Source organism: Anopheles aquasalis, chromosome 2 (assembly GCF_943734665.1).
Source record: "Anopheles aquasalis chromosome 2, idAnoAquaMG_Q_19, whole genome shotgun sequence".
Classification (NCBI taxonomy): domain Eukaryota; kingdom Metazoa; phylum Arthropoda; class Insecta; order Diptera; family Culicidae; genus Anopheles; species Anopheles aquasalis.
The window spans coordinates 47,934,024-47,945,440 of NC_064877.1; the positions used below are offsets into that span (position 1 = coordinate 47,934,024).

General features: G+C 40.5%; 1 protein-coding gene across 1 annotated transcript; it reads left to right on the plus strand.

Moving 5' to 3' along the window:
* Positions 1-213: 213 nt before the first annotated feature.
* LOC126575202 (uncharacterized) lies at positions 214-5,383 on the plus strand. Its single transcript, XM_050235783.1, has 3 exons — positions 214-302; positions 1,282-5,310; positions 5,369-5,383. Exons 2-3 carry the CDS (start codon positions 1,294-1,296, stop codon positions 5,381-5,383), a joined length of 4,032 nt encoding a protein of 1,343 aa, XP_050091740.1. The 5' UTR covers positions 214-302; positions 1,282-1,293.
* Positions 5,384-11,417: the final 6,034 nt, after the last annotated feature.

An 11,417-nucleotide genomic window follows, 5' to 3' on the forward strand; every position in this document is an offset into this window, starting at 1 on the left:
TATCGTAATCGTTAATAATCATATGGCTCGTCCGTCCTCACATAGATAAAAAAATCACGGGCATCGTTGTACAATCGAACCACATAATGCGATTATCGCTGCAAACGAGGTAAGGCGGATGTGGTAGCGATATCACTCGGCCCTTCGCGAAAACGACTCGCGCACCGCTTCACGCAAGATAATGTATGCCAGTATATTGGGAGCTAGCGAGGGTGACGGTTCGCAAACAACGCATCTACAGCGCACATCATTTGAAACGATTGTGTTTCAGCTCAAAACGTCGTAATTGGCATAACAATCCGGTAAGAAATGTGATAACGGATCGAATAGTTAGATGGTTAGTAGTTGAAGATGCTTTACTTCCGGTATAATAATCCGGAATAATTTTATACAGTATGACTCATTGAACAATCGCATGATAGAGTTCGTCAGTAAGCACAGTGATGGTGACATTCCTTATGCCACACCTATAGGATATTCAGTTCTATTGGTCTTATTTATTCATGTTATTAAAGTGCAATTGTATTACTGTGTGCGTGTCTAGTATACAGGTAAAATAAAATACTAATATGTGATCGTAAGTTTAAAACTTTTTTCCTAACAGATCCCACCAATAAAAAAACAATTTAACCATGAAACAATCAAGAATCAGCTCATTTAAGCACTTTGGAAACATTTTGAAGATTTTTGCTTTTGGTTATGGATACTGTTACCGATAGCAGCAGGTATCGTAAGAGGTAGCAAGCAAGTGAGAGAGATAAGAGATAACACCGATTGGCCAGCGGTAATCGGTACGAGAGAGATAAGTTGGATCTAAGAGTGTTAAGAGAACCGCCACGAACGACGTACTTATTTTGAGTAGCTTGCCAATTACAATAAATCACTTTAGAATTTCGAAGATTTGTGGTCCCTAGAAGCTTTCCCATCCTACGATCGCTGGGAAGCATACATCTAAAGCATTCAGAGGCTAAGAGTGAGGAATAGGGTGCCAAGATATTTAAGAAATGAACTCCGGATACGTCCCGACTGTTTGAGAAAAAGAGTAGCGTTTCACTATAGATACATTACTTAAAAAGGTACCGTTCGTTTTGAATGATTTGCACTAGAAGTTCTTCATGAGTTTAAAGCAAAATTACATTGTAAAGAGTTTGATGTTATTGGTAACTTTGTCATATCATGATCAGCATTTGTTTTGTTGTTGTTTCAAGCAAATCTCACATATCTTAATACAATGTTAACTCTAATTCTTGTCATTTCAAAAACATCACCAATGGATTCTAGATACCTTCTAATATGAGTACCGAAACGAATAAAACAACCACCTTGAAAGCAGTGAAGACCGGCAGAACCGCGCCAACGAAAACACCCCCTAACACTCATCACGGAACCGATTATCAACTCAAGATCACGCTCTGGAGTTTGCTGATTGTAAAACTAAATAATTCCAACGGCAAGTACAGTAATTGTTCAATCACCGCCGAAGATCCGCTGGGAGGCAAGTTCGACGATACGGTGCTGCAATTCCAATTGCTAGACGGCAGCAACCAATCGCTCTACATTCAAGCTAAGCACAAACATGATACTAAATACCGAATTACTAGTGGTGATCTGCTTTCAGCATCGGATAAAGCATTTTCGATCAAGATGTACTTTGAATCATTTCGTGAATTACATAGCAAAGAGAAGACAAACGGTGCATGGTTCGTGGTGTGCACCAACGCTGGCGTTTCGCAGGAAGTAACGAAGGTTTTGGAAAATGTTGTGAATTCATCGACAGATGATATCACTGCAATTTTCAATCGTGTTAAGGATGCAAAAATTTATCGATTTCATAAAGAGAAGCTTCGTAATATTGAACCATTTAAAAGCTTCTTTGCCAACTTGACGATCGACAACGATGTTCTCGATCAATTCTTTGGAAAATTTCTATTGATAAGCAACATGAAAGGAACCGAGATCAACAACGATGTCATCAAGCTCTGGCGACACATGGAGGTTCCAGGCAGTTCGTTATTTACGCAACAGATGGGATTAATTGAACAAGCGATCGCTCTGGATCATTTATCGAACGTTGCGTGGACAATGACCAAATTTTCGAAAACGAAATCTGAAACTGACATCGAGGACATCTGCCAAACAATCGTACGTAATTTATGTTTCCTACAGCTAAAAGGAGCCACTAGCGTCTTCTGCAAAAGCTTTGAAAATAGTGATGTTACAATTAAAAGCGAAGCCTTGAAACAATCGAAAACTTATAGGGCATGTTTGACGGGTGGAGTGCATGAGTATTGCGCAATGCTTGACACAGAAGTGAGCTGCAACATAATTTTGCAAATAGTGCAGTTGGTTGAGTGTGAATACATTTTCACCGATTCTAAAACCTATTTAGAGCTAGCAAGTGTCATCAGGGATATGTTTTGCTTTCTGGAATGCAATTTGGTCTTAGTTATTGTTTGCGAAAATGAAATCGAGACCATTTCAAGAAGCGTCGAAGAGCTGTTTAAAGACAGTAAGCCAAGGTGTAGAAAATCAGTTATTCGCATCACACCGAGCGAGCGAAAAAATGATGAGGAAGAATTTCGCGTATCCGATCTCACCGAACAAGCAAAGCAGAGGATATTTGAGAGCTACTCGAACATGAAGATATCTTACGCTCAGGTCTCATTAGAATATCTGGTAAATCAAGAAGATAATTTGGGATTGGCAGTTCAATTGATCAAAACAGCACGGTCTGAACAATCCAACACACATCCGTGTATAAAAAGTTTTGAGAATATCGAATCACTTTACATTCATCGACGCTGTAAGATATCCTCAATCAATGATCGTGACAATAATTCATGGTCAGAAACGTGTTTCGATGGGGCTAACTATAAGCCAAAAATGGTGAGTCATTTTAAGGAACCTACTAGATTCGACACACTAGCTGAAGAAATGCGATTATACTTTTATCCCAGTAATACCTATAATCACATCATGCAGGAGGCTACTGAAAAAGTCTATTCACCCCCTCCAGGCATGGACATGGACACTTCCGATCGGGTGATCATAATCTTGGAGGAAGCAGGATTCGGGAAGACTACCTACATGACTTGGGTGGCCTGGTACTACGTTGTCCATCGACAGCGTAGCTGGGTTATTCGGCTTAACGCGATCGAATATTCATTCGATTTTAAGCAAATCCTCGAAGATCATGGTCCAGTGTTAGATAACAACAAGGTAGTAAGGATACTTTTTCAGCTAATATATTTGGCACTGTCTATACCCAATCTCACTATAAAAACGCCACAGGAAACAGATTCTGAGAAAAGGAAAGCGAAAAGATGGGCCGAATGTTTAACTTTGTCTGAGGGTAAAGTCGTGGTGGATTTTGCCAGAGATGCCTCCGTTGAACAACAAATCGCGCTGAGAGTTTTTAAAGAGAAGTTCAACGAAGAGGAAATAGTGCTGTTATTCGATGGATTTGATGAGATCGTTCCGCACTACAAGGATGTGGTATTGAACCTCTTTTCACACCTTGCTCAGTTTGAAGGAATCCATAAACTGTACTTCACTAGTCGTCCGTACAACTTCATAGATGAACTGAAGGATGCATTTAAAGTCAATAACATCTATAGAATTGAACCTTTTTCGACCGAGAATCATTTTGAGTTTCTGCATAAATATCTACAGTGCCACTTCAACAGTTACGGAGGGTGTGTAGGCAATTATCGCATTTGCTTGTTGAAGATATTACTCAAAATTCTTGAAACCATTCTTGGCGAGATGCGTCCTATTCCATTGTTCTTTAAAATGGTGTTAGATATAGTTAAACCGCGGTTTATGGAAACAATCGACTTTATAAACTATACTATTTCACCTACATTATTCCAAGAATTGGAAACTAAGTATGGTCGTTCACGAATTCTAGAAGCATTTGTGAATCAAAAGTTGGCTATTGCAAACGAAAAGAAGTTTGTATCCCGTGATAGTGGAACAGCCACAGCGCATGCACAATTGGATGCGGCGGAACTGAATGAATTGAAAAGAAATTATCTTTCATTACTAGCCATTTATACCATAATTCCTTCCGACTACCAGCTGTTGACGCGACGAGAGCAGCAACAGTGCGAACAGTATCTGAAAAAAATTGAACATGGACGAGAAAAGTCCGGTATCATCGAGGGGGTTCAAGGTGGAGTACCACTTTGGATACACCGAATGTTTGCCGAATACTTTACGGCGGACTGGCTATTTGAAAACAGTGATCGCTATGAAGTGGTATTGTATTTAAAATCAAAATGCTATTGGAAATCAACCAACAATCCCGTAAGAAAGATATTTGACGAGATCGCTATTCGAGACAACGATGGCAACGACAGTCCAGTGCATCTTGCAATTATTCGAAATGATGAAATTAGATTGAAGGACGCGCTGACAAATAATGGACATCTGCAGACAGACGCAATAGGACGGACACCATTGCATCTAGCCGTTCAGTACTTAGGAGATATAGGAATCAGCAGATATGAAGATTGTTTCTTCTACCTTGAAGAAATGAATATTGCGCAGAAATCTCTTATCATCGATGCAAAAGACAATCTCCTGCATTGGAGCGCATTGGATTATGCATTTCGCATCTACAACAGCACGGCAATTAAGTATCTACTAGAAAATAATGCCTCCATAAATGTCATAGCGTTATCGGAGCAATTACAAGGACACGATCCGAGCGATTCCAGCGAGACACTTGCGCGTTATGACAAGTATGTGATGGACTTCGCACATGACATCGACAACCATAAGCCTCGATCGCCTCATAGTGCACAACAGATTGAAAATATGCGTACGGTTTGTAATAATGTCATTACTCACATTAAAAACAATCATAGCGAATGGTTTGAAGCAAACATAACCAACATACTGTTGACGTGTTTCGCAAGGGATTCGGTATTATTGCTTAATTTGCTGGCATCTGAAACTGACTTTATAACTACCCCTAATGAAACCGAGGTTTATGAAACCATAGCCAAAGCATCTCAGTACCCTTTCCATATTTTTGGTTTCCTTTATCACGAACATAAAATTGATATTTCGGGACCCATCGATGATGATGCCGCTTACAAGCTGCTTAGGTACTGTCTCCTAAATGGATATAAAAAATGGTTTGCCTACTTCCTCAATCTCTGCAGCTCCGTATTAAACAACTCAGGTCGTAGGCGTTGGGACGCATGTGATTCGAACATGGCTGAGCTACTGTTCGTTGTGATAAAGTACGGTTCTACCAAGCTGCTTCAACAATTATTCAATACAGTTTTATTAGCCATCGATGTGCGATTCGTGTTTGAATTCTTAAACCATTATGCTCCGATTCTTTATTCACCTATAGCCCTTGGTAGCATAAGGATTTTGCTCGATAGTACCGAAAATGTGTACGATAGTGACGAAGAGGGTCGTAACCTTTTGCATCGCAGCGCGCAGTTGGGTTTTTTCGAAGTGGTCAAATATTTGATAGAGTACAAACAGTTTAATGCTACGACAGTGAATCCTCGTAACAATTGGAACGCATTTCACTATTGCGTTTCGGTACCTTTGAATTGGCATTATGTCAGCATTATGTGTGACGAAACATTGTTCGAATCATTCCAATCCGAACCTTGCCGTAGATGGTGGGAATCATTCCAACACATGATGAAGAACAGTGTCATCAATGTGTTGGATGCAGAAGGAAAAAATGTCTTCCATTTGGCGGTCGTCAATGGGCACTTCCGGATTGCCAAGCACATCTTGGATATGGTTTTAGAAAATACCCCTTCTGAGAATCGGTCCTCAAAACTGCGAGAGTACATAGAATCGGCAAACCTCGATGGTAGGGTAGAGTGTTCCAATTTCCTTGCATTTTCAGAAAAAAAATAGTAATAGATTAAAAGATAAGAGAAAAGTTAGTAATAATGCATAGTTAGTGAGATGCAGTAGTATTAGTATATGCACTGTACGGAAGCTCTATGAAAAATATTGTTGTTGTTTTACTTTTTTGATTTTTACCTTTTAACGTACAACTTTTTACTAGGAGAAATAAATAATACCATTAATTATTACAATAGTCGTTAACCAAATGCCTGCAATCATGATGACAATCAAATGATTTTCTCATTATGCGTGCGGACAAGAGAATGATATTGTGTGATTGAAGGATGAAATGAATGAAAGAGTACGTATAGAAGAGAATGAATTTAACATTTTTTTAGCTAATTTGCGGCGATTCAATTTAAAATTTTATAATTGCAGCAAGAGTTATCGTTTATCCAAAAATTGCTCATTTGAGACACTAGCATTTATTCTATTCTTCTTATCTGCGACATTCCTTTCAAAGCCTAAACCAATTACTAAAAACTCGTTGAAACTGTATGCTAATTTCAGTGCAGATTTGAGGGTGCAGTGTTTCAAAAGGAATGGAAGGATTTTCATGAATATTTCTGGGAAAATTAGAACTTATTAGTAAATACTTCTAGCAAGCACGAAATTTAGTTAAAGTTAACAACATATTTTGTATTCTACTCAAATTCTATTCTACTCAAATTCTATTCTATTGTATTCTATTCAAAGAAAACTAATGTCTGAAATGACCTGTCCTTCAAGACGGATTCATGTAAACGAAGTATAATAATAATCATACAGTTTGGATGCTTTTACTTTACTCATCGAAGATGAAGATATAATTTTCTTTTAAACAGATAACTCGACTAGAAAACAATAATTCGTGAACCCCTTTTCTGTTCCAATAAGAGGATCTACTGCGGACGCTAATGAGATTTTCGTTTCCATTGCCAAAACATGAAATTGGTATTTCGGTGGCCTCGACATACGAAAGACACCGAAACCCGGTAAGCAATGCAGTTGGCTCATATCTTGTTTTTGCTCCTCTATTTTGGTCATCGAAAAAAAAAAAGGAAATCCGTACCTAACCCCTAACACGTCTACCGAGAATGGTTTCTCAAGGATCGATTACGGTTATACTTTCCATGTTTACTAATGTTCAGTGGACAAGGTTTTGTCAGAAAAAAAACCCAAACCGATTACCTATCATCCTCTCTTTGGTCGGAACAAACGAATCCCAGACGGTAACCCAGGTGAACCTTGGAACACGGCAGTTTCGTTTTTCTTTTGAGAACAGAAGACATCCCATGGAATCATAACAGTGGAATAAACAAAGGTTGTATCTTTGTGGGTCATCCAGAACACTAGCAGAATCCTTTTAATCCTTCTTTGTAGCCCTTAGCTTCGAAAAACACGGAACATGACAACTGGGACTGGTGATGTTGAAGCACATTTCTCCGTCGGATGTGGTGACAAATTAGCCACGATACAACAACGACAGGTCACCAAAGTGCAGAGCAGTACTGTTCCAAGAGATGTCCTTTGGCCATCGTAACGTGCATCAAACCACACACGATTTAAAGCGCCTGTCATGCCTCATCAAGTTGCGGTGCACGCGGTTGATGATTTATGGCCGCATGACCGCCGATTCAAAATCCACCAGCCAGCCAGCATCACACCGCAAGCTTGGAGGTGATGGCACGGATTCGCGATTCCAGTGCAGTCTGGCCAGCATGCTTATGTTTTCCGACGGTTACTGACCACGCACGCTGCGCAGGACTGGAAAATGGTGGATCCGTGACTCCCGCAGGCTTTTCTCCTGTGTATACGGTGTAACGTGCGTTCGCGAAAAAGTTAGCAAATGAAATTTAGAGTTAAAAGGCTTCTGTTAAAATGAATTAGGGGTTGGAGGAGACAACGTTGTACATTGACGATGCTTTAATGGAAAACCATAGTGTGGAGCAACGTGAACGAACGAAACATGAGATTGCTTGTGGCATATTGGAAGAGAGTGAAAGAACGGCGAATCCTGGCACGATATCTATATGAAATGTGATTAAATTTCTCACAACAAATCTCGCTACACCGGGAACCTTGGCACCAGGAGCCTTAAAGCTATTAGATCCACCGCCATGGATTTTTGAAGACATCTTGCCATACGAAGTCGCTCACAAATCACAGAAGCAAAAATCGTGTTCTGAAGAAGAATGAGAACACAAATGATAAGGGATCAATTCACATTTCGTGATCGATAATGTTGCGTAAAAACTAATAAATTATTTTAGGTGGAATAAATATAATATACAATCATTTAATGTATTATGGGACTTAAAACATTAACGGAAATAGCAAAACCTTACTAGCTGTTCGATAGTCGATTGTGATACATTCCTTACCAACAATCATTATCCGTTTCCGAAATGCAAAATAAATAGTTTTATCGAAAGATTACAATAAAACTACCAGAAGGCAGCCGAGGAAACAACATTTGCGCATAATTATTCGATACAGCATCGATACATCATTCAAAATTATTGTTGCCTGGTTCCCCCTTTACTTTCGCTTGTGCTCCATCCATGCAAAATTATAAAGTGTATCGAAAACTCTCGTTGTTCATTTTTAGTTTCAACATGTTGTAACGTCAAGCGCATGGAACGAAGAACAAACAGATTGTTTAAATGATTACGGAAAAACGAGCCATACATTAAAATATCAAACATTAGAGCACTTTCTTAGTGTACAATGTAAAATCACTTACTACTTTTTCCTCAACGTGACCAAGATTGGTGAGCTTCTTTGCGTGTTAACAGGGACCTACATGTGAGTTATCCTCCCGTTTTCAGTTCATTTAGTGGACATTTGGAAACAATGCCAATAAACTCACTATCTTGCGCTGTTTTGTTTGTTTTACGATTGTTCCAGTGACTGTTGACTAACATTAGAGTAAAGTGGGGCAAGAGCGCATGGGGTAAGAGTGCGCACCAGTCATTTCTAGAAAACGGTAGCACTGAAACTTACAACACTCTACTTGTTTGAAAGGTCTTGTAGTGGCTTGCTCATACGTGTTTTTTTTCTTTTGGATGGGATAAATAACAACGAAGAAATGCAGTAAATTGTAGTTTTCGCGATTTGCATATTATTTAATGTTTTTTTGAAAACACTCTCTCATTTCGTTTACATTTTCTCATGCTACGCTACATAAGTCACAAAGACTCCTTAATTAATGTAGAATCAAAAGCTGAAAACTTGATTCCGAAATACGGACTGATATTTTAGTATTTTACAATTTTTCTGAAAACGGCACTATGGGGCAAGAGTGCGCAGTGCGCAAGAGTGTTGTGGTTGTTCTTTTGTCGAAAAAATGCCGAGAATGCTTTCAGAGTGTGTCGAATTGTGCCTATGAACGCGAAAACATCCGCCAAAAAGATAATTGAATTAAATTGAATTGAAGAGATGAATAATTTTTTTGTTTTCATTTGTCATGAAATTATTTTTTATTAGAAAAAAGCATATTTTTATGAAATAAATGAATTTTTTCTTCAATAATAGCTTATATTTACTCTAGACTTCACACTCCGACCAGTTTTGAACATCGATGAGGTTGGATTTCGTATGCGCACTCTTGCGCCAATGGTGGGGCTGATTGATCTAGTGATTCAAGGTAGAAGTTTTCAGTCTTTATCGATGAACTGACTTAACGTGAACTGTCTGATAACGAGCATTATGGTTTCCACAGAGGCATGTGTATGCGGGAAAGCGCTACTTAACGTCTCTGACTACAACGAGAAGAGTTAGAAGACAAAACTGGTGAATGGAAATCTCAGTAAGGGTCAGAGCAAAGAGAGCAACGTAAGAAAAAATTATCCCATTTAAGCATTCCTCCCTTCCTACTCGGATTCATGTCTCTTGGGACAATAGTCTCGGAGTCGTTGCTGATGCTTCCAAAGGAATCCCTTGCGCTGGCTACCTTCATCGATGTTGTCTTCCTGGCGATATGTAGACACATCCTGAAAACGATCGAATATGCTAAAAGCTCAAAGCGCTCCGGTAGTCCAACCGTACCTGCCAGCGGAAATCATGTGGGACCCAAAATTAAATCACAAAACAGCCGTTTATTAGCCAAAGCAATACGGGTGGTTCTGCGACCTGCGAAATAGAAACCCGAAATCTGGCCATAATTAGTTCACGTTGGCGCAAATTCAATCATCAGCACAAAACAGATTTCATCCAGGGCCAGCAGGACCAATGCCTACTAGCTGCGCACTAATTAATCAACAGCATCTTGAGGCAAAGCGTGGATTTCCGGTTATGGAGACCGGAATTGAATTTTTGCAATCCCCACCCATCCCTCCACCTCACACGACCCACGGCACATACACGGCACCGGTTTTGATTTAGGCTACAATCCACTTAGCGCACCGGCGGCCCATTCAGCGAAAGAACTTCGTCACCGAAAAGGGACCTTGCTCGTGTTCGCTGCAGCGAACGAATGGCCAAAGCATTCCGTTCCTTTTTGGGGCCGCATTATCATACACTCGGCGCACAGCACCACAAAACGCCTCCTTTCCACTTTGCATAATGGAATTATTAACAACGACTGATGATAGCCGAGTGGCCTGGCCTGGCCTGCCTGCCGTACCGGACCAGAGGCCAACGACGAGCGAGGGTTTTTGGCAAGGTTCCTACTCGGTGTTGTCCTACCGTTTGATGATGCCGTTGGCGGCGGTGGTAAGCGACCGGAAAAGGATCTTCATCAACCGGTCGGTCCGGCTCACCTTCACCGATCTCCGCACTGACGGACAGCTTCGCTCGGCTAACGATGCGTGCAAAACCAGGGACAATTCACCTGTCCCCACGCAACCTGTCCAACCGCCACCGGCAATCGCTGCACCAGAAATATGGTTATTCGAAAGTTTCGGAATTGAATTTTGTGCTCTGCCCCGGTCCCTGATGGAGAGACGTCGTTGGTAGTTCGTTCGTTCAGTTGGCGACCGACCAGGAGTGCCAGGAGTGTGTGCGTGGATAGGTGTTGATGTGTGTTGTGATGTACTTTGCATAGAGATGACAATTTCTTACTTTCTTCGTTTTTCTCCTTCCACCTTGACTCTTGAGAGGCCAACTTTCGAAAAGACCCTCTTTTGGAGCCAAGTATTTGACCGTCCTACCAGTCGGCAAGGTGGGTTCCGGGTTGCGAAAGGTCACACCACATCCGGAAGGACACGGGGCTTATTGCCTGTCACCAACATATCAAGGAGCGGATAGATAGATAAGCCCAGACCTCCAAGGCAAGGATCAACTTCAGCTTCACTTTAGCTTCAGTTGTGATTGATAAAATAAATACTTTTTAAACAACCGTGCGCAGCTCCTGGAAATTCAAGCAACTTGGAGCTCACTCACGAACACGATTTAATTTGAATATCACCGTCAACCAGTAAAAGATGACAAGGATTGCGTTCGGTGTAGCGCTACACATGTGCGTGAATTGAAATGTACTCTAATGAACCCAAAAATATATTCCAAAAATAATCTTTCGCCTTAATACATTCCAACGGGGATGAGCA

Excerpts from the sequence above, each read along its gene's own strand:
- LOC126575202 (XM_050235783.1), top strand. The coding sequence starts at position 1,294 with ATGAGTACCGAAACGAATAAAACAACCACCTTGAAAGCAGTGAAGACC.